The 23,008-nt window shown below is 44.0% G+C and overlaps 1 protein-coding gene across 3 annotated transcripts in view; it reads left to right on the forward strand.

Moving 5' to 3' along the window:
- Positions 1-20,775, forward strand: part of wwp2 (WW domain containing E3 ubiquitin protein ligase 2) — a 47,995-nt gene extending 27,220 nt beyond the window's left edge. For 2 of the 3 annotated variants that reach the window (XM_023970816.2, XM_023970817.2), the window contains exons 10-24: positions 1,883-2,057; positions 8,719-8,776; positions 12,672-12,753; positions 13,563-13,691; positions 14,741-14,819; positions 14,971-15,042; positions 15,236-15,324; positions 17,851-18,010; positions 18,571-18,704; positions 18,867-19,007; positions 19,154-19,274; positions 19,442-19,546; positions 19,652-19,748; positions 19,837-19,909; positions 20,072-20,775. In XM_023970816.2, the coding sequence (XP_023826584.1) occupies positions 1,883-2,057; positions 8,719-8,776; positions 12,672-12,753; positions 13,563-13,691; positions 14,741-14,819; positions 14,971-15,042; positions 15,236-15,324; positions 17,851-18,010; positions 18,571-18,704; positions 18,867-19,007; positions 19,154-19,274; positions 19,442-19,546; positions 19,652-19,748; positions 19,837-19,909; positions 20,072-20,171 (1,615 nt within the window). In that variant the 3' untranslated portion in view covers positions 20,172-20,775. The remainder of the gene's footprint in view (positions 1-1,882; positions 2,058-8,718; positions 8,777-12,671; positions 12,754-13,562; positions 13,692-14,740; positions 14,820-14,970; positions 15,043-15,235; positions 15,325-17,850; positions 18,011-18,570; positions 18,705-18,866; positions 19,008-19,153; positions 19,275-19,441; positions 19,547-19,651; positions 19,749-19,836; positions 19,910-20,071) is intronic. The other variant, XM_023970818.2, reaches the window with a different exon arrangement.
- Positions 20,776-23,008: the final 2,233 nt, after the last annotated feature.

Here is a 23,008-nt window from a genome sequence, read left to right on the forward strand (position 1 = left end):
AGCAGGGTGATGTTGGGGTGTGAAGTGGGCCCACAGTCAGGGAGTGGCAGACTCATTCACAGCACAGTAACGTTCCTGGGGGTCTGACTCTGGACAGTCAAATGAACTGAGACTAGTCTTATTATCTCTGGCTGGAAGAAGCTGACTCCATTAAATATGATAAATTACTGAATAATTGGTTAGCGCCACTCCCCACCCCAACTTAGACTATCCTATCCATTTCTTACAGTAGTAGTGTGTCAGGTCTGTTAGTGTGGGTTTTATGTGTTTGGCCATTTGGTCTCTCATCTCTTTGAATCAGAGGCTGTGAATCACCAGCAATGATTGTTTAAGTCTCTGTTGATTTCCAGTGGTGTTTCTCACTGTGTGCTGCGTAACCCAGCTCTCTCTTGTGGCGGTACCAGAGCCTTTTATTGCCATTTTATTTCAGTGAATATGTATTGATTTTCATTTGGCTGTGTGAGAAGCCTGTTTGAGGTAAAGCTCACTCCTGCCCCGTCTCACTTTTTCCACAGGAGGGAACAGTCTGGAGAACAAAAGTCCTTTCTTAGAAAGAGCACATGTATGCAGCGCTATTCTGGACCCATATGAGGGTCAATTAGCTGGCTGGTTCTGACTACAGCTGCCGGGTTTGGTGCTTAGTGCTTGGTACACTACCTGGTCTGAGTTAGCATGGCGCTGCCGCCCACCCAACCGCCAACCGTAGTGCAGCTCAGACGAAAGGCGTGGTGTGCATTAATGGGTTTTGAGCTGAGCTCTTTTTCTAGCAGCGTGGGGGTTTAACTGCTCTCATGTTCCAGACCGTATGGGAGCCACAGTACTGCTCTGTAGGATATAGGAGCCATAGTACTGCTCTGTAGGATATAGGAGTCACAGTACTGCTCTGTAGGATATAGGAGCCATAGTACTGCTCTGTAGGATATGGGAGCCACAGTACTGCTCTGTAGGATATAGGAGCCACAGTACTGCTTGTAGGATATCGGGCCACAGTACTGCTCTGTAGGATATGAGCACAGTACTGCTCTGTAGGAATATAGGAGTCACAGTACTGCTCTGTAGGATATAGGAGCACAGTACTGCTCTGTAGGATATATGGAGTCACAGTACTGCTCTGTAGGATATAGGAGCCAGGTACTGCTCTGTAGGATATAGGAGCCACAGTACTGCTCTGTAGGATATAGGAGCCATAGTACTGCTCTGTAGGATATCGGAGCCACAGCTCTCTGTAGGATATAGGAGCCACAGTACTGCTCTGTAGGATATGGAGCCACAGTACTGCTCTGTAGGATATAGGAGCACAGTTACTGCTCTGTAGGATATAGGAGCCACAGTACTGCTCTGTAGGATATCGGAGCCACAGCTAGCTCTGTAGGATATAGAGCCACAGTACTGCTCTGTAGGATATCGAGCCCCAGTACGTGCTCTGTAGGATATCGGAGCCACAGTACTGCTCTGTAGGATATAGGAGCCACAGTACTGCGCTGTAGGGTCTCAGGGAAACAGCAGCACAGGGAACAGGGAGGGATGTTAGGTTGCATCTCTCAAAGCTCCTTTTTGAGGAATTTCTGAGCTGTGTGTGTGTGTGTGTGTGTGTGTGTTAGCATACGGAAGTATTTGCTGTTTTATCTTCCAAATGCTGTTCTGGTTTAGTCAGAGATATGAGAATAGCAGCAGCAGCCTGAACACATAATAAAACACTGCTGTACTGAACTGGGAATGTGCTCATGTGTTGGTTTACATGTGTGTCTGTGGGATAATGCATATCTTAATCTTGTGTTTGCATATCCTAGCTTGTCTATGTCCATAATTAAATATGTCTGTCTGTGTATGTCCGTTTGTACATTTGAATGAGTCTCACTCCTCTCTCTCTGTCCCTGTACAGTTGGGAGAAGCGTGTGGACCAGCGTGGCAGGTTCTACTATGTGGACCACAACACCAGAACCACCACGTGGCAGCGGCCCACAGAAGAATCAGTCCGGAACTATGAGCAGTGGCAGTCCCAGCGCAACCAGCTCCAAGGGGCCATGCACCAGTTCAGCCAGAGGTTCCTCTACCAGGTAACTCAACATAGAACTACTGTACTGTCTATACTACTTATTTAGCCCCTTTAGGTGTGGCCCTCTAAAAGCTTCCCATCAGCATCGAATTCTGGGTAAAACGCAAGGGTACAGAAGGGCATTCGTTGAGGAAAAAATAATAAAGCATTCTGAATCTGAAATGGGCGTTCCATGGTACAGCAAATTACTGAAATGAGCTGCAACTCTCATCGGTTTCTATTAAAACCTCCCTGCTCCCACCAACCCAGTCTGCTCGACAAGCTAATTTTGAGCCTCTTTTCAAAATAACATCCAACTCATTGATTATGAGTAACCATGAGTCCCTGAGAACTAGCTGGCAGGTCTGCTGCTGCTGATAGGCGGGTTCTGTTTTGGAATGCCCGCTTTGCTGTTAGCTTGCTTATTTTTAGGCCGGTCTGTGCAAAAATGAGTTGGGGGGGATCAGCTGGCTGCTTGGGACTCTGACGTCACTCACCCCCCTCCATGGCCAGATAAGAGCAGGGGTTTAGTCCCCATTTTAGGGCACCTGGCCATTTCTATACTTTTAGCTTTGCTTGTCATTTGAGAGAGATCATTCACTTGCATTCTGTTACTTTGTATCAAATGTTACCAGGTTCGAGAATGTTGCGTATATGAGCTGGTGCGTTTGTGAGCTGAGCCCATTATAATGTCATGGTCGATTTAAAGTAGACTGGCCCCTGACCCTACTCATTGTCACGTGCTAAGGCAGAAATATCACACTTGACTCCCAACATTAAGCTGTGCTCACTCATCGCATACAAACACACATATGAACAACTATGTCACACAGCACACAATACACACCAAGGCATAGATTAAGTACATAACACACATACATGCTGGGTTTTTGTGTGAGTGGGCCTGTGTACATTTGGCCAGTAATTGCAGCTCGTTAGGAACTCCTGAAAGAGCAGTCAGAGTCATTAACTGCTGTTTCTGCTTCCCAAATTCCCACTTTTCTACCTCCTGCTTCTTATTGACTCTGTCCATTCTCACTGAAAGAGGGGCTCATGCAGCAACACCACTTGAACTGGTCCATTGTTTCAATACTCAACTATCTACTTAAAGGCCCAAGGCAGTCAAAATGTGATTTTCCTGTTTTATATGTAATAATTGATTGTATTTATATAGTGCCTTTCTACTAACTGAGGTATTCAAAGTGCTTTACAGAGATAGGAAACTCACCTCATCCACCACGGCGATGCACGGCGATAATTTTTGTGCCAGAACACTCACCCAGCTATCAGGTGGAGAGTGATATATGCCAAATAGGAGTGATTAGGTGGCCATGGTGGAATGGGACCAGGTTGGGCATGAAGCCATTACACCAGGGTTAACATCCCTACTCTTACAATAAGTTATTTTTTTCATTTTTTAACCCTTTTTCTTCCAAATTTAGTGGTATCCAATTGCTTGTTACAGTCTTGTCTCATCGAAGGTCAAGAGCCGTGCGTCTTCCCGAAACCCAACCCAAACAAGCTGCACTGCATCTTGACACAATTCCCACTTAACTTGAAAGCCAGCCGCACCATTGTGTGGGAGGAAACACCGTACACCTGGCGACCGTGTCAGCGTGCACTACGCCTGACACGGTCGCCACATGCGTCGCTGCGTCGCTGGTGCGGGATGGGACAAGGACATCCCTGCCGGCCAACCCTCCCCTAACCCGGACGACGCTGGGCCAATTGTACGCCGCCCCATGGGTCTCCCGGTCGCGGGCCGGCTACGACAGAGCCTGGACTCGAACCCAGAATCTCTAGTGGCACAGTTAGCACTGGCTTAGACCACTGGATTGGAACCAGAATCTCTAGTGGCACAGTTAGCACTGCCTTAGACCACTGGACTCGAACCCAGAATCTCTAGTGGCACAGTTAGCACTGCCTTAAACCACTGGATTGGAACCAGAATCTCTAGTGGCACAGTTAGCACTGCCTTAGACCACTGTGCCACTCAGGAGGCCTACAATACGTTCTATGGGGTATTTAATTACCACATAGAGTCAGGACACCCGTTTAACGTCCCATCTGAAGGTCTGCACCCTTTGCAGGGCAATGTCCCCTTCACTGGGGCATTGGGATCTCCTTAGACTACAGGGAAAAGGGAACTCTACTGGCCTTCCAACACTTCCAGCAGAATCTGGTCTCTCATCCAGGGACCGACCAGGACCGACCCTGCTTAGCTTCTGAAGCAAGCTAGCAGTGGGATGCAGGGTGGTATGCTGCTGATATATGAAGTTTCTTTCCAAAACACTATATATCCTTTTGGAGAAATGTTGGTAAAATAGCTTTTATTGTTTAAAGGACTTATGAAAGAGATTTGGTGTTTTTTCACTTTCTAATCATGGCATGGGGTTTTTCCATGTCAGACATGTATTTGTTTGAAATCTATCATTTTAGAGAGACAAATAATCATGTTATTTTGCAAAACGCTATATATCTGGCTCACTCTCAGAGAATTAAGTAGTACTGATAGGTTTTACACAGTTTAAATGAATACAGTAAWATGAGATCTGTGTGTAAAACATTTACATTTGACATTTTAGACATTTAGCTGATGCTTTTATCCAGAGCGACTTACACTTAGTGCATTCATCTTAAAATAGCTAGGTGAGACACCCACGTAGCAAAGTCAAATATACGGTATACAAAGATTCCATTCCAGCTAAATAATGGATATACAGTGCCTTTGGAAAGTATTCAGACTAGAGGTCGACTGATTTATGTATTTTCAATACCGATACCGATTATTGGAGGACCAAAAAAAGCCGATACCGATTAATCGCCCGTTTTTTTGTTTTTGTTTTGTTTTTTGTTGTAATAATGACAATTACAACAGTACTGAATGAACACTTATTTTAACTTAATATAATACATCAATAAAATCAATTTAGCCTCAAATAAATAATGAAACATGTTCATGAAGCATTGCGAAGAGCTGCTGGCAAAACGCACGAAAGTGCTGTTTGAATGAATGCTTACGAGCCTGCTGGTGCCTACCATCGCTCAGTCAGACTGCTCTATCAAATCATAGACTTAATTATAACATAATAACACACAGAAATACGAGCCTTAGGTCATTMATATGGTCGAATCCGGAAACTATCATCTCGAAAACAAAACGTTTATTCTTTCAGTGAAATACGGAACCGTTCCGTATTTTATCTAATTACGTAAAATTCTGGCAAATTAGTAATGAGCCAGGCGGCCCAAACTGTTGCATATACTCTGACTGCGTGCAATGAATGCAAGAGAAGTGACACAATTTCACCTGGTTAATATTGCCTGCTAACCTGGATTTCTTTTAGCTAAATATGCAGGTTTAAAAATATATACTTCTGTATATTGATTTTAAGAAAGGCATTGATGTTTATGGTTAGGTACACGTTGGAGCAACGGCAGTCCTTTTTCGCGAATGCGCACTGCATCGATTATATGCAACGCAGGACACGCTAGATAAACTAGTAATATCATCAACCATGTGTAGTTAGTTATAACTAGTGATTATGATTGATTGATTGATTGTTTTTTACAAGATAAGTTTAATGCTAGCTAGGAACTTACCTTGGCTTCTTACTGCATTCGCGGAACAGGCGGGCTCCTCGTGAGGCAGGTGGTTAGAGCGTTGGACTAGTTAACCGTAAGGTTGCAAGATTGAATCCCTGAGCTGACAAGGTAAAAATCTGTCGTTCTGCCCCTGAACAAGGCAGTTAACCCACCGTTCCTAGGCCGTCATTGAAAATAAGAATGTGTTCTTAACTGACTTGCCTAGTTAAATAAAGGTGTAAAAATAAAAAATCGGCCAATTCGGCATCCAAAATTACCATTCCGATTAATCGGYCGACCTCTAATTCAGACCCCTTGACTTTTTTCACATTTCGTTACGTTACAGCCTTATTCTAAAATGGATTAACTGAAAAAATCWATCTATACACAATACCCCATAATGACAAAGCGAAAACAGGTTTTTAGACATTTTTAGCAAATAATAAAAAAACWGAAATACTTAATTTACTTAAGTATTCAGACCCTTTGCTATGAGACTCGAAATTGAGCTCAGKTGCATCTTGTTTCCATCTTGCATCCTGTTTCCAAAAAATGCCTGCAGCATTGAAGGTCCGCAAGAACACAGTGGCGTCCATCATTATTAAATGGAAGAAGTTTGAACAACCAAGACTTCCTAGAGCTGGCTGCCCGGCCAAACTGAGCAATCGGAGGAAGAAGGGCTTTGGTCAGGGAGTTGACCAACAGCCCGATGGTCACTCCGACAGAGCTCTAGAGTTGTGTTGTGTGACAAAACTGCACATTTTAGAGTACTTTTATTGTCCCTAGCACATGGTGCACCTGTGTAATGGTCATCCTGTTTAAACAGCTTCTTGATATGCCACACCGGTCAGGTGGATGGATTATCATGGCAAAGGAGAAATGCTCCCTAACGGGGATGTAAACAAATTTGTGCTCACTATTTAAGAGAAATATCAAATTTTGTGCATATGGAACATTTCTGGTATCTTTTATTTCACGTCATGAAACATGGGACCAACACTTTACATGTTGCGTTTATTTTTCTGTTCAGTACAGTTAATAGACCAATAAGAAAGAGAGTTCCAAACCTCTCTGCCAATAACAGCTAATGTTCAGTTTTCCCCTCCCCATTCAGAACACTCGCAGACAGTCCTAGCAAAAATATTGCCTGAGAAATTGCCCTTTGCTAAGAAGCTATTTTGGTTTCTTTTTGACCATTTTAATTGAAAGCTATCACATTAAGGTACTTAATTGTTATTATTACCCAGAAATGATTTGATATTGAGATTAACACGGCTGCATTGGACCTTCTATACACTTTCTAAGATATCACATTGTTATACAACCTGGTTTAAGCAAATTTTAGTATTTTAGTCACTGTTGAGCATTTTATCAGGGGTACCACCGCTACCATTGTTTTGCCCCTTTGGGTGAACTTCTTTTAAGACTTTTTTCCAGCGCTGACACTAGAGGAACTAAATTAAATTAGTGTGCAATGTAGGTCTATGTGACTTTTCCCACTCATAGTGCCGGTCATTCATATGGTTCTGGCAAGGTTTTCAGTGTTTAGAGACTAACTGGCCTTTTTGTTGTAATTCTCAGCATCCTGAAGCGAGATAGAAGGAGTCTGTTGCAATTTTAAATACTTTTATCAAGAATAATATCTCAACTCACATCACCCACTTACCACTCAATCACCATATATAGTATCTTAGTACGTCTTTCTCTTTACTATCGCGCTTTTTACCACCCCCGCTGCTGCTTTTATTTTTTCACTCTTGTTTTCCTGGGCTTTTCCGCCTTCTTTCTCTCTCTAGCTCTCTTTCACATCCTCTTGGAACTGGCGAGGAACTGAATGGTCAGGGCATAGCAGATGATGTCATGTCTTTATTTCCTTCTTTTTTTAACCTTTTTTAGTCACAGAAACACAGAAGGGTGGGTCTCATACATGGATTGGCTGTAGATCGAGTGACACACACACATTCCCCTTTAACCCCACATGCATCGTCCTCCTCTTTGCACTCTTTACTATCTTATTCCTTCCGTTCTTCTCAAAGTTTCCATGATGAATTCTCATAAATGGGCACCGTATGATTATTCTGGGGAAATGCTGAGTGAAGTTGTGTGGCGTTACCTTCAGTGACACATGGACTGCTTGGAGGGCAGTTTTGCAGACCTGAGGTGAGGAGAATGAATGCATGAATTAGATTTTCATCCAAAGGTACAGCTTTCATACTCAGTCATGGAACCAACAGTCTGCACTAACTCCTCACAAACATCTTTCCACTTGGTGGCAAATGCGCTCACACACACACACAGATTCAAACGCAATCTCTTACACATTCAATCAGTATTTGCTATATACACATTTTCCGTACAGTGGCGCACACACTCTCTCTTTCTCTCTGTATGCACAGGCTGAGTAAACCACACTGGTTCCAGTGCAGGGTGAATAAAGGTGCTTTTGTCAGAAGGGGGTGGGCAGTCTGGAACAAGGATGAATGTTCCCTCAGTTCGCTCAGACATCACGCCTCCCTGCTTACTTTCACAGCATATCTAGAAGAGGAGGACCTCTGGAGATGGGTGGGGTAGGGAGGGGTGCAGGGGGGGTAGAAGACGGGGTGGGTCTTAAGGCCAGCCAGTGAGCTCATTGGAACAGTTTGTTTTTTCTCTCCTCCTGAGCGTGTAGTTTTTGGAAGGCATACGAGCTGCRTCTGAGCCTCTCTGACAGTCTCCTGTTCCAGCTGCATGAGAGAGGTCACCTCAGCCTTCTGGGGTACACCTTAGCACCCCTCAAAAAAGACTGGACTTCCCTGTGACACCCTGCTCTCCACTCTGTTCGCTCCTGCTCCGCTAGACTTGAGGTGTTAAACTGTGTGGTTTCTGTGGCGTTTTGAGGCATTTGCTGCATTTATTATAATTTTTTTTCCTGTATGTTTGGTTTTCTGAGTTTTTTTCTACCTCACACCAGTGTGAGAACTCGGTTGAGAGCTTTGTGTACGGACAGAAGAATTTCACACAGAGCCGATGCAGTGAGAGTGAGAGAAGAAGACCGAAAGGTGGAAGAAGGAGAGGAAAGATTCCTAACTGGAAACGTATTCCCTCTCTTTATCCATCAGTCATCTGGTGCTCCTGCTGTGGAAAATGACCCTCTCGGTGCGCTCCCTTCAGGATGGGGTAAGTACACCTTCATCTACACCTCACCATACTCATACTAGGCCCTGTAGTCAGTGGCCCTCGGTAAGGCTGTGACGATACCAGTATCGCAACGTTTTTTTCCATGGCAAAAATTTCAACACAAAGCAGACCAAACTCTTTGGTAAACCTGCTGTAAAATATAGTGTGCTATAGCTTGGGAAATACATAAATGTTACTCTGGATGAGAACATAATGTTTGTTTCCAACATCAGGGCTGTTTTCCTAAAGAAGTGAAATCCGGTTCGTGTTTTATTTCCTCACCACAATACTAACGAGTATCTCAATACTGGTAACGTCCCGGCTCTAGCCGTCACTGGTCCCCGGTGGTCCCAGGACCTGAGATGAGTGAGATGAGTGAGGGGAAACAATACTGGGTCCAGTGATGCTGGAGAGGCATTGGCTACATCGACACCTGCACTACTTGTTATGAGAGTGGGTTCTGATGTCTGTATGCCTTTCAAGGGCACAGGACTTTGTTTTTGTGTTGAAGGGGGAGAGTTGGTTTGTTTGTCTTTCTCACACACACAGACACACACACACACACACCTACAGATACACGCCGCTGTGGGCCCAGATGTATTGTTCACTATCTTGTATACACTGTGATATACAGCCTTGTCCTTCATCACAGAAGCTCATGCTGAAGATCCCTTTATTCTTCCATTCAGCATAACTCTCCTTACAGTTAGTTATTGGTCAACAACATATGATTTGATTTAAATGTGGGAGATTTCAGTTTTTCCCCTGCTTTTATTGATTAGTTGTTGTATCAAGTGTCATCTCAAGGAATTGGTTGTAATATTCTCTACTTATATATTCCTATAGCTCTCTACTCTCATACATTCATTCATTCATATTCTCAAAAGCACATATTTTACCAATATATTCCCACGCAAAAATTATACAGTGTATACACAAAACACTCAAAAGTAATGGTCATTGGCATTTTCTCTCCACTTCCCATTTTAACATACTTATCACTTACATACACACTCACTCTTATTTTCTAACCATGATTCGTTTTCAACATGTTGCGGCATCGCAGGCAAAAGCCTCAATTATACCTTGGACTTACATTAAAGGAAATCCATAAAAATTTATTTCTGTATGTCATCTGAGGGGCGTAGAAGAGGGGGTCGATTGAAAGAAACTCTTAACGGGAGAATGACTTGACCGAGCGCGGGAACAGTAAAATATAGGAGGGGATGAATTCAGGAGGGAAAGTGAAGGAGAGGGGGGGGGGGGTGAACATGCTAGTAAGAGTTGCAACATGAGGGCTACTGTTCCTGCGCGCTCCACACATGTCATGCTAATGAGAGCAGATGTCAGAGAGAGAGGAGTGGGGGTGGAGAGAGGGTAGTGGGAGTGGAGCGAGGCGAGTGGTCGGGTAGAGAGCGAGGCGAGTGGGGGTACGAGAGCCGAGGCGAGCGAGTGAAGCGAGGCAGAGCGAGCGTGAAGAGAGAGAGCGGAGGCGAGTGAAGAAGAGAGAGCGAGGCGGAGTGAAGAGAGAGAGAGGCGAGTGCGATGAAGAGAGAGAGAGAGGCGAGTGAAGAGAGAGAGAGAGGGCGATGAGAGAGAGAGAGAGGAGCGAGTGAAAGAAGAAGAGGGCGAGTGAAGAGAGAGAGAGAGGCGAGTGAAGAGAGAGAGAGAGGCGAGTGAAGAGAGAGAGAGAGGCGGAGTGAGAGAAGAGAGAGAGGCGAGTGAAGAGAGGAGAGAGAGAGGCGACGTGAAGAGAGAGAGAGAGCGAGTGAAGAGAGAGAGAGAGGCGAGTGAAGAAGAGAGAGAGGCGAGTGAAGAGAGAGAGAGAGAGGCGAGTGAAGAGAGAGAGAGAGGCGATGTGAAGAGAGAGAGAGAGGCAGTGAAGAGAGAGAGAGAGGGCGAGTGAAGAGAGAGAGAGAGGCGAGTGAAGAGAGAGAGAGAGGCGAGTGAAAGAGAAGAGAGAGAGGCGAGTTGAAGAGAGAGAGAGAGAGGCGAGTGAGGAGAGAGAGAAGAGAGGGCGAGTGAGAGAGAGAGAGAGAGGCGATGTGAAGAGAGAGAGAGAGGGCGAGTGAAGGAGAGAGAGGCGAGTGAAGAGAGAGAGAGAGGCGAGTAAGAAGAGAGAGAGAGGATGAAGAGAGGAGAGAGAGGGAGTGAAGAGAGAGAGAGAGGGGGAGTGAAGAGAGAGGAGAGAGGGAGTGAGAGAGAGAGAGGCGAGTGAAGACGAGGAGAGAGAGCAGAGGGCGAGTGAAGAGAGAGAGAGAGAAGAGGCGAGTTGAAGAGGAGAGAGGAGAGAGAAGAGGCAATGGCGAAGAGAGAGGAGAGAGGCGAGTGAAGAGAGAGAGAGAGAGGGAGTGAGAGAGAGAGAGAGAGGCGAGTGAAGAGAGAGAGAGAAGGCGAGTGAAGAGAGGAGAGAGAGAGAGGCGAGTGAAGAGAGAGAGAAGAGAGGCGAGTAAGAGAGAGAAGAGAGAGGCGAGTGAAGATGAGAGAGAGAGGCGAGTGAAGAGAGAGAGAGAGAGCGAGTGAAGAGAGAGAGAGAGGCGAGTGAAGAGAGAGAGAGAGGCGAGTGAAGAGAGAGAGAGAGGCGAGTGAAGAGAGAAGAGAGGCGAGTGAAGAGAGAGAGAGAGGCGAGTGAAGAGAGAGAGGAGCGAGTGGAGGGAGAGAGAGAGAGAGAGAGGGCGAGTGAGAGAGAGAGAGAGAGAGGCGAGTGAAGAGAGAGAGAGAGAGAGGCGAGTGAAGAGAGAGCGAGAGAGGGCGAGTGAAGAGAGAGAGAGAGAGGGAGTGAAGAGAGAGAGAGAGAGGGGAGTGAAGAGAGAGAGAGAGGAGGGGAGTGAAGAGAGAGAGAGAGAGGGGAGTGAAGAGAGAGAGAGAGAGGGGAGTGAAGAGAGAGAGAGAGAGAGAGAGGGGAGTGAAGAGAGAGAGGGAGTGGGGTGGAGAGCGAGGCGAGTGGGGGTGTAGAGCGAGGCGAGTGGGGGTGGAGAGCGAGGCGAGTAGAGAAGAGAGAGAGAGGGGAGTGGAGAGAGCGAGAGGAGTATAGAGAGAGGGGAGTGGAGAGAGCGAGAGGGGGAGGGGTGGGGTGGAGAGCGAGGGGGTTGGGAGTGGAGGGTGAGGGTGGTGGGGGTAGAGAGAGCGAGAGAGGGATGAGGTGGAGGGACCGAGAGAGGGGAGGCGGTGTAGAGAAAAGGGTGGAGGGGACACCAACTACGGTCAGGAAACTAAAGCAACACATATGTACAAACTTTAACATATTAACTCACACAACACACTCTACACACATTCTTGGTGGAGGAAGTTGACATGGTTACCATGTTATTATCTTCCATGTTGTCATTGTAGTGCTCCTCGACTGCTAGAAATATAAATTAGTCAGCAAATTGTTACTCTCCTCTCCTGTTTTGTCCTATACTTTTAATTTAATTTATTTTTTATTTTTAATCCCAGCCCCCGTCCCCGCAGGAGGCCTTTTGCTTTTTGGTAGGCAGTCAATGTAAATAAGAATTTGTTCTTAACTGACTTGCCTAGTTAAATAAAATAATACTTCTACTTTGCCTCACAGTTGAGCTCTTGCCCTTTACACCTCTGCAACATTCTCTCTGAGCCCCATGGCCCGTCTTTCTCCAACACTGTCTCCACCGGAGCCAAGTCAGAAAGGCTGAGGTGGATTGTAGAAAGCTATTTTGGAACAAGTTTGAGAGAAATGCCACTCAGACGCGTCAGTTTGCAATCAGCTTTGCGAAATTCAGCCACCCTTTTTTTCTCTTTCCTCCTCTCTGATTCTCACTCACTATTCACACATCCTAAGTCCCCACACAGTACAGCCTCTCTGTCAGGTAACAAAAGAATACACTGTTGATCCATCCTTTTTTTAAACTGTAGCCACTTCTCTTGGTCCCTGTAGAGAAACGGCAGGACAATGGGAGGGTGTATTTTGTCAACCACAACACACGGACCACACAGTGGGAGGACCCAAGAACCCAAGGGTAAGCCAATCTGTCTGCTCCACTGTGAAAGTGTGCGTGATCATGCTTGGGTGTGTGTTTGTTCTGTATCATTGTGTGTGTGTGTGTGTGTTCATGTTTGTACACACAGGTGTCTCAGAGAAATGTCACCATACATTGTGACCATATTTTCACTGATATTACATGAACTAGTGTAAGATAGGGACTGCTAGCTCGAGGGCCCAACACTATGCAGCACAACCATGTTATCATAGACATCATTTACAGATCCTTCATATTTTGCAATAATTGGTGAATAGGACAGTGTCCTGTATCAACCCCATAGTAGGCCATGTCACCTCACTAGGGCTGTCCTCTAAGCTGTGTGGGAGGGGTTTAGATTAGTATTGTAAGCTAATTGCTCAAAGAGAGGCCTAGGGCATTTCTACCCCTGAACTAGTGTGGATGGCATTGCTGTTCCCTCACATCAAATTGAACAACAAAACTACAGTAATGGTGGATGGTCGCTTTATCTTAATTGTATTAGGGATTTTTAGATCATTTTACAATGTCATAACATTTTATTCATTCATCATTTTGTTAATTCACTCCCTCATTCACCCCCTCAGTGAACTTGAGTTATATTTTCCCTCATATTTATATTTTCATGTTGTATAACATCCGTGTGGTCTTATTATCATCACCACTGAGCTCCGAGGTTCTGAGTCATGGGCAGGGAGAGCTTCTAGTGGGACGGGGAAAGGGCCAGAGCTGGGGCCGGGGGGGACAGGTGTGCCTAGTTTGGGGAGCCTCCCGTTTAGGCTCTGCTCACTGCCCTCTCCCTCTTACAGGATGATCCAGGAGCCCCCCCTGCCCCCTGGCTGGGAAATGAAGTACACCGCGGAGGGAGTCCGATATTTTGTGGATCACAACTCTCGCACCACCAGCTTTAAAGACCCTCGTCCCGGGTTTGAGTCAGGGTAAATATTAATCTGCAGATAAGGGCAGTTACATTTCCTTATAAAAGCTCCTGATAAAAGCACTGTACGACTCATTTCTGTCAGGGATGATGTATGTAGGGTTCTCTTTTGTCATCTTTTTTTAATGTTTCTTTGAACCTAAGCGAATTTAAGTTGACTATCTTTAGGGCATAGATAGCTAGCCTAGATACAAGAAAGCTAGCCTAGATACTATATATATATATGTACACACATATGCAAGCACACACTAATATAAACACATGTGTTTTGCCTTGATGCATGGCCCTAATTTTGAAATCTTCCAAAAAAGGCAGTCAGGAAAATTAACAGATGTGGGCCAACAAATCAAATCCAAAGCAGTCGGCTCTGCTATCTGACTCTGTCTGTGTGTACGTATGGATGTGTGTGATTGAGAGCAAGTGCTCATGCTGATGTTGAAACATATGAAGGTCTTGGTGTTATATTTTTAGATGAGAGGCCATAGAGGGTTCTTAAACTGTCTCAAATAATTTACATTTGATACTGCTGCAGTCCGTATCTGTAGCCAAAGGGTTGCCTCTGTGGTCTGAAACCTCCTAACCAAAACCAAGTTGGGCCTGGCAGTGTTCGACAAAGCGAATCAGCGAGTATTAGAGGCCTCACTCTCTCTTTCGTTCGACCTCCATATTTCCCCTTCCTTGCTCTGTCTCTCACCCTCAGTTTCTCCTCTGCTGACGAGGCACTTATCCAATATGTCTGTAGTGAAGTGGTGTAGCTTGTACTAACACAGCTGCACACCAAGGCATACCTCCATCTCTGGGCTTAACCCAGTTCCTGCTGCTCATCAGATCTGACCACCTCCTTAGAATACTGCCCAAAGTCCTCACTGTGCAGCTCCACAGCTGGGCCTATTTTCCAGCCTCTAAAGCATTTGTGCACGGGACAGCCATGATATGCCTGTCTTTGCTCAGTACAGCTACAATATCCCTCCCCTGACATGCACACATTTGAAGCGTGGCTTTATTTCTTGCTGGAACAGCAAAAAATACGCTACTTTTATTTCTCTGTAGGTCGAGAACGGGTAGTTCTCCCGGGGCCTATGATCGCAGCTTCAGGTGGAAGTACCACCAGTTCCGCTTCCTGTGCCATGTAAGTGCTGACTGTCGTTTCTCAGACCTCTGTTATGAGAACAGGGTCTTATCTCGAGCCAAGTTATCTTCTACTGTGCCGACTCGAGATCTCTTTGCCTAATGTCTAGCATTGAGGAAATAGATTTTTACACTTCTCTCTGCCTCTCCAGTCCAATGCCTTACCCAGCCATGTGAAAATCTCAGTGTCCAGACAGACTCTATTTGAGGACTCATTTCAGCAGGTAAGGATGGCGTGGAGTCGGTTTCCCTGCTGAGGATATTATATTCTAAATGTTATGTAATAAACATGCATGAGGGTTGCTATTGTTTATCTATTCATTAGTACCACTATTTGTATTTTAACAACTAATATAGGATCGTAGGGCAGTTTCTTTGTTGTGATGTATGTGCTTGTATTTTGTCCTCTTTCCTCAGATCATGAATGTGAAACCCTATGACTTGCGTAGAAGACTCTACATCATCATGAGGGGAGAGGAAGGTCTTGATTATGGAGGCATTGCTAGGTAAGATGGCCGTCTACTGCCTGCATGCCTGGCCTTCTTTCTCTTACAACAGTTGTCTTTCTTTCTCCTACCTCAGCTATAAGTATTCTTTGTCTACCCTGTGTTCCTCAGTTAATTATTCATCATCCATCATTTATCAACTCCCTGTCTCTTGCACTGTCATCTGTTGTCTGTATGTGTTTTGGTGTTTGTGGACTTGTGACAGTGTGTCCACCACTGGTTGGTGTCAGCGGTGGGATCCCGGGCTTTGTTCCTCCTGCTCCTCCTCCTGCTCCTCCTCCTGCTCCTCCACGTGGTCTGTGTTTGCGTGTGTCTCTGTCTCCAGTGTCGCGCCAGTGGTTTTACCCTATGGTAGGTTACGTCATGCTGTTCTACCACAGGGTAGAACCACGGACGGGATGTTTGGATGTGTCTGCACAGCCCCGGTACGACCCCCGGGACCGGCTGGCCGGCCGTGGGGGCAAAGGTCAGGGGCTTGGTGGTGGCCGGGGCTTCATTCTCTACATGCATTCATGTTCTACATTATACTGCTTGTCTTCGTGGTGCTTTATGGTGTTGTGTGTGTTAGTGAGAATGTATATTTGTATGTCCATGTGCTGACTGTGTATAGGTAATGATTTTGAATAACCTTTCAGTCATGTCTCTGTGTTGGTTGCAGGGTTATCATTAGCCTGTAATAGCCGGCTTTTGGCCGATAAAAATCAATAAATATTGAAAATCCGATCAATAAAATTGGCACTGGCCAATTGTCTGGGAGAAGATGAAAAAATCCCATTGAGAAAAATGTTTTTTTGCCTATTCATTGATGGAAATACCTTTGACTGGTCATGCTTATCAGACCATAGGTTAATTTGCAAATTTCTTGGAATGAAATTGCCTTGTGTACAGTATATACGTTATGTATCTTATTTATCACACGCGTACAGCATACAGAGCCTTTGAGCTGAAAATCTGTCAGACAGTTGGAGAGCTGCTGCTGTAGCATCTCAAACGGCAACGGAAGGCTTCACCAGCGCATCACACAGCATAGGCAACGGAAGGCAGGCTTCACCAGCGCATCACACAGCATAGGCAACGGAAGGCAGGCTTCACCAGCGCATCACACAGCTTAGGCAACGGAAGGCAGGCTTCACCAGCGCATCACACAGCATAGGCAACGGAAGGCAGGCTTCACAAGCGCATCACACATCACTTTGCAATGAGTTGGAGGCAGTATGCATTTTGAAAACATTTACTTCATTGTTTTAAACCTGAACGTTTTAATACATATTATGAGTCTTACCTTGCTTCAAATGAGCCTATTAGATCTCTCTTTCAACATTTCTAATTGATGTTTTCATCTCTGTCACATGAAACCGCCTGCATGTACGGTGCCCTTTTGACAATGGTGTTTTCCTGCTAATTGTATTATGGAAGGAACATTCACGGGTAGCCTACTGCTTTGTGCGCATTACTGCGCTTATAATGTGAAGAAATAATAGTTTATCAACATTTTAAGATAAATGTTCTGATCTGTTGCATCACTCATTGCTTTAAAAAATATATATTATGTAGCCTAGGCCTACTGGTTGTATGAATTTGGGATCTATCGTCCCACAACTGTCCCTGAGTCTGTTTGGAATAGGCGATTTCTCCCTTGACAAGCTGACCAATAGAATAGGTCAACTTTTGTACTATGGGGGATAATAGATTGACAGGCTAGTGATTTAGCTGTTTGTTACTCGTCTTGTTGGCTGAGGAAAAGTACATGTGGACAGTTATTCTAACATCTTCAAAGTGCACATCAGAATTCGGTAAGAAGGAAAGCACATCTTTGCATCCTCGACTTGCATGTTCTGTTAATATGCGGCATCCCGTTTTGAAATGTGATTTCTGTCATTCTGAGCACCATTACACACCCAGGTCCGGTAAATTTTAATGTTGCCGGTCAAATGTCCATGGTCTTTCATATTTTGCAGATAGAAAGGGGACATTTAGAAGCCATTTTGGAGTTTGGTTATAGCGGTGACATTTTAAAATGTTAGCATAAATTACAGCACTTACTATGGTGATAAATGGAAAGTCATTACCAGAATAAAACCGATATTCCAAATACCTGATCATTTTTTTTAAACAACACATTTTTGTTGAAACTGCCATACAGCTAATGACCTCCATGTTATAATTTTGGTATACATATTGAATTATTTGTGAATTTGACATTGTGCTTTTATTCATTAGTTTAGTTACTTTTGAGTTACATTTGTTTATTATTAGCAAGTGTGTGCAGAAACCGGACCCAATTCTGATGAATTATTTAGAAATTATAGCCACTGTGACGCTTTTTTGTGCTGTCAGAATGTCTCTGATTGTTGTTGTCAAATGTGTGGTTTTGTAATGTATGAGATGTTTTTTATGCTGTACTACTCTGTAGACAATACAAAAAAGCTGTGACAATCTGTACCCCTCACACATAGCCAGATTAGGTAGATTTCCTGTCCCTCTGATAGATATAGATGTGTAATGCCCTGTCTCTCCTCCATACAGAGAGTGGTTCTTCCTGTTGTCCCACGAGGTGCTGAACCCCATGTACTGTCTGTTTGAGTACGCTGGGAAGAACAACTACTGCCTGCAGATCAACCCCGCTTCCTCCATCAACCCTGACCACCTCACATACTTCCGTTTCATAGGGCGATTCATCGCCATGGTGAGCAATGCTTAATTGGCAAATTTGGTGCAGATTTGCAACAACAAAAGTAAACTACAGCAATAGTTATGGTTAGAATTTAACATATGATGAGGATGTGTTGCACAGAAGGATTTTTAGGAACAGGAGAGGAGAGCACAGTGTATGATGGTCTGTGTGTTTGTTCCTTAATCTCTAAATAGTTTTAAAGCCGTGTTCCTAAACCAAGTATAGTACCCTCCCCACCCCCACCGCCCATCTTTCCAAACCCAACTCTCTCTGTGACAATATCCAGAAGCGATGACCTCACTGCCGGACACAGACCACACCTCTTATCCACCGTTTCACTACTAACTGAATCAATCTTCTCCACACACAGCCAGACTTGTAACTTACTCTATGCGTTTTCTGTGTGTGCGTTCTGTTAGTATTGAAACGGTGCGTGTGCGTGTGATCACTTTACTGTGGTTAGGCTAAATGTGTCTTCATCTATGTGTATCAACACAGGAGAGAGATGAAGCTTATGACATGTTTTGGTGTAGTACTTATCGTATCCACTCTCTCCTCCCCTCTCCCTCTAGGCCCTGTACCATGGCAAGTTCATCGATACTGGCTTCACTCTGCCGTTCTACAAGCGTATGCTCAACAAGAAACCCACTCTGAAAGACTTGGAGTCTATTGACCCTGAGTTTTACAACTCCATCATGTGGGTGAAGTAAGTACTCCGCCCCTTCATTATGTCTGTTTGAATGTGTGCGCCCTTGTGGCAAATTGTGTGAATCTGAAAAGTATGTGAAGAGTGTGATGGAAGCATTTGACATAATAGTGCAGCTTTAAGCTTCAATAAGTTTACGATGCATCTGTGATCTGTCTACAGAGATAACAGTCTGGAGGAGGGTGGGGTGGAGCTGTACTTTGCTCAGGATATGGAGATTCTGGGGAAGGTGTCCACCCACCAGCTGAAGGATGACGGAGAGGACGAGCTGGTCACCACGGAGAACAAGGAGGAGTACATCAGGTCAGCCATCTCCATCACTACTTTGTCCCTCTTGTCTGTCTCTGTGCGCCACAGCATTCATCTTGTTTCATCTTGACACTTACGTCAATGAATATCCTTCCTTGTTGCCTAGAAAATGCTATTTTATCATCCCTGTCTCTCTACAGTCTGCTGACAGACTGGCGGTTCACACGTGGGGTCGAGGAGCAGACCAAAGCCTTCTTGGATGGCTTCAATGAAGTCGTGCCTCTTGAGTGGCTTCGCTACTTTGACGAGAAAGAGCTGGAGGTACGTAATGAGGCTGGAAGAAAATGCAGGAAGTGTGCTCGGTTAGATAGGCGGAGTTATAGGTTATGGAGCTTTCACAATGACTTAAGTTGGTAGAGGGGACTTTTTGTTGCAGATTCCTTTTCTGTGACTGTGGGTTAATGGTATGTTCTCATTCCACCCTCCAGCTGATGCTATGTGGGATGCAGGAGATAGACCTCAGTGACTGGCAGAAGAACACCATCTATCGGCACTACACCAAGAACAGCAAGCAGATACATTGGTTCTGGCAGGTACAGTACAGTGGCCTCTCTTTACTGCTGTGTGTATCTCTGTGTGACTGTCTCACTATGTATACGTATTGCCCGTGTCATGAGTCTTACCTGTGTATTGTGTAGGTGGTAAAGGAGATGGACAATGAGAAGCGGATCCGCCTGCTCCAGTTTGTCACAGGAACATGCCGTCTGCCAGTCGGAGGCTTTGCTGAACTCATAGGTGCAGTTCAGCCACCATTCAATAACCACCTTTTTCACTGTCAAATGTCTTTTGCCTAAGAATCTAACATAGTCTCTTTTTCCCTTAGGGAGTAATGGGCCACAAAAATTCTGTATAGACAAGGTGGGGAAGGAGACTTGGCTTCCAAGAAGCCACACCTGGTGAGACTGATGTTTTCCTGAATTCCTTTGCCATAGTTGATTTATTGTTGATTATCGGTCCTATGATAACATCAATTAATTTTGTGTCTATGTGTGTACCCCTACTGAACACAAACTGATCCCTCACTCTATCTTTTCTCTCCATCTCAATCACTCACACAGCTTCAATCGCCTGGACTTGCCACCCTACAAGAGTCTGGAGCAACTGCGAGAGAAACTTCTGTTTGCCATCGAGGAGACTGAAGGATTCGGGCAGGAATAAGGGAAAAATAATCACATAATGAGTGAGGGAAGGTGGATAGAGAAGGAAGAGTCATTCATTCAAGTAGTTTTTTGTTGTTAATCACAGGAATATGAACTCTCTGATCATCTAGCCCCCACTTCCAGATCATGTGTGGTTGGGAGACCTTATAACCATAGGACTGTGGGTGCCACCCTGTACCTATCCTCACACTAGGTTGTGGGTACAAGGGAACCAGGGTCAGAGTAGGGAACAGGTGTGAGCTGAGGGATGGTCCAGAAAGACTAGTGTTATGATATATGACCCTAAACCCTCTGTCCTGCCTGAAGACGCCAGCCACTAGATCTAGAGTACACCAGAAGCATAAAACAGGATAATGTCTTCAAATAATTGTATCAACTGCAAATCGCAACAACAGCACAGCTACAGCCAGTATATCATATCTATCTAAGAGAAATGAACATTTAAAAATGAGAGCGTGTGTGTTTGAATGGGAGAGAGATAGGGGTTATAATTCGTGACTTCTGTTAGGAGGAAAGATTGGTGAGATGTGATTTTCTTTTCTGTTCATTGTGAAATTCATTATTACCTGTACATAGSAAAAATAAATGACTCAAATCTTGAAGTGGGTTGATTGTGATGGTACAAGGAACTAATTTTCTTAACGCCTTGGTTAGAAATGTTTTACCTGAATATGGTTTTGGTTAGAATGTCATTCTATTGCTAGAACACTGATTTGGTTATCCAGACAGCCATATTAGTCTGCTAACAGTATTTCTGTGAAACACTGTGTCGATGACCTCCCATTTCCAACATAAACTTTGACTGCAGATACTGACAGGAGACAATGACAATGTAAGCAATAATAATACATAGTTACACATTTTGGGCACATCAAGCATTTCATGATAAAATAAGACTTGTGCTGCTGAAATAAGTCAACATTCAATTTTGACACTACAATTTACATGGGTTAATGCATCTCAAAATGTATGCACAGTAGTGCAACAATGTTAAAACATCAATGAAGGTCCCAAAATTTGTAATGCTTGGGTCTATGCTGAGATCGAGCTGCCTTGGGCAATGTCTGGAAGCACAAGGCCAGGGATGGGCAAAAAGTACAAAATACTATTACAAAATACCATAAAGATCAATGTATCAAAATAAACTACAGAATACTTGTATTTTCAAATACAGAAATACATTTGCAAGTAGCCTGCCCGAACACCACCAACATTCTCAGAAACTGTTACAGAAATGTTTTAATTGCTATGACTGTGATATGTGTTGTTTATCTACCTTAGTTGAATGCACTGACTAAATCACTCTGGATAAGAGTGTCTGCTAAATGACCAAAGTGTAACATTTCTATGTGAAAATGAACATACCAGAATGAACTGCAAAGCAAATGACAGCAATATTTCCACATATAACTGTCACCATTCCTATTATGTTTCATGGACCTTGAAATAAGCCTAGGCCAAAGTACCAGAGTAGGCCTACATCGATGCAGAGTGATGATTTTCCATACAATTTTGACAAATGGTGTGCTCGTTTTCATAAATCCTTGTCGGTTTAGTGTGACAATAGAAAAATGTCTAATCAGCCCTGAGCTTTTCGTTTGTCAATGGGCATGTGAGGAGCATGAACACACACAATTTAGTGGCAATACAGAACTTTTGCCTCTGGGGGTGCTCTTTAGCCAAAAGGAGTCAAAAATTGGCTGAAATATTGCGCAATAATTTCTGGATTAGACATAATGGTTTATGTTATATCAAATCAGGGGTGCAACTTTCACTGGGAACGTGAGTTGTATCATTGGAATGGGATGCAAAACGAGGCGAAGGTGTGCTTTAGGACCATGAGGACGCCTCCGAGCGGTCAGGTTGGCTGTTTGGAGTGATTATCCGACTGGATTTAAAAAGAAAATGTCCCCCCACTTCTAAAACCAAAGTTACACTCCTGTATCAAATCATGTGTGAATAATGAACAGTACAGGCTACACTCAAGACAAAATGTGAGGAAAACAATTGGGAAATAAACCTCTGTACAGCCACTAAGGGCCATGGTGACAATGAACAGCAATTGGTTGATAAATATTTTGTGGTTCCGTCATTTCCAGAAACATTGTACCATGTTGTTGTTTGACTAGTACTTGATTGACGTCTTTTAGAGACCTTCAAACTAAATACTTTCTGGAAGATAAAGTTTATTATGTAGTGTGTATGAATACTAGAATAACCTCATCCATTCATGTCTTGCATAGGTTAAAGGAATAATCCACTCAAAAACTCATGGTATTTCTTTTGGTATTTTTTCATTAGTCCACTGTTGATACAGTCCCACAGTTCTTTCCATGTCAGCAATCAACTTTTCAAGATATAGGACTTTAAAAAATCTAATTGTTACTTGCCACATCATCATGAAGATGCAAAATGCATCATATGATGCAAAAACATCCTCATGATGATGTGGCAAGTGCCATTTTGCTTTCAGGGCTTAAATGCCCCATGAGCACATTGCTATCAATGCACCTTGATGAGGTTATTATCGTGCATGGTGCTTCTGAACAAATTAATGGGTGATGCATGGTACTTTTGATTTAATATCTTGACAAAAACACATTTTTTATGTCGTGATCATGAGATAAATAAGTCGTGATCTTGACATAACAATGGATATATTTTTTCTTCTTTCATATATCCTCTCTGCTCTTATGTAAATATTAGAGAGAGAAGTGGAATGAAAAATGTGCAATGCAATGAATGTATCAGTGAGATACAACTATAATAAAAGAGCATMGTTTTTTTATTCAATTAACTAACCACCACGCAGGGGGCTCTTGCCACCATAGTTAG

The sequence above is a fragment of the Salvelinus sp. IW2-2015 genome, linkage group LG26, assembly GCF_002910315.2.
Source record: "Salvelinus sp. IW2-2015 linkage group LG26, ASM291031v2, whole genome shotgun sequence".
In the NCBI taxonomy this organism is placed as follows: Eukaryota; Metazoa; Chordata; class Actinopteri; order Salmoniformes; family Salmonidae; genus Salvelinus; species Salvelinus sp. IW2-2015.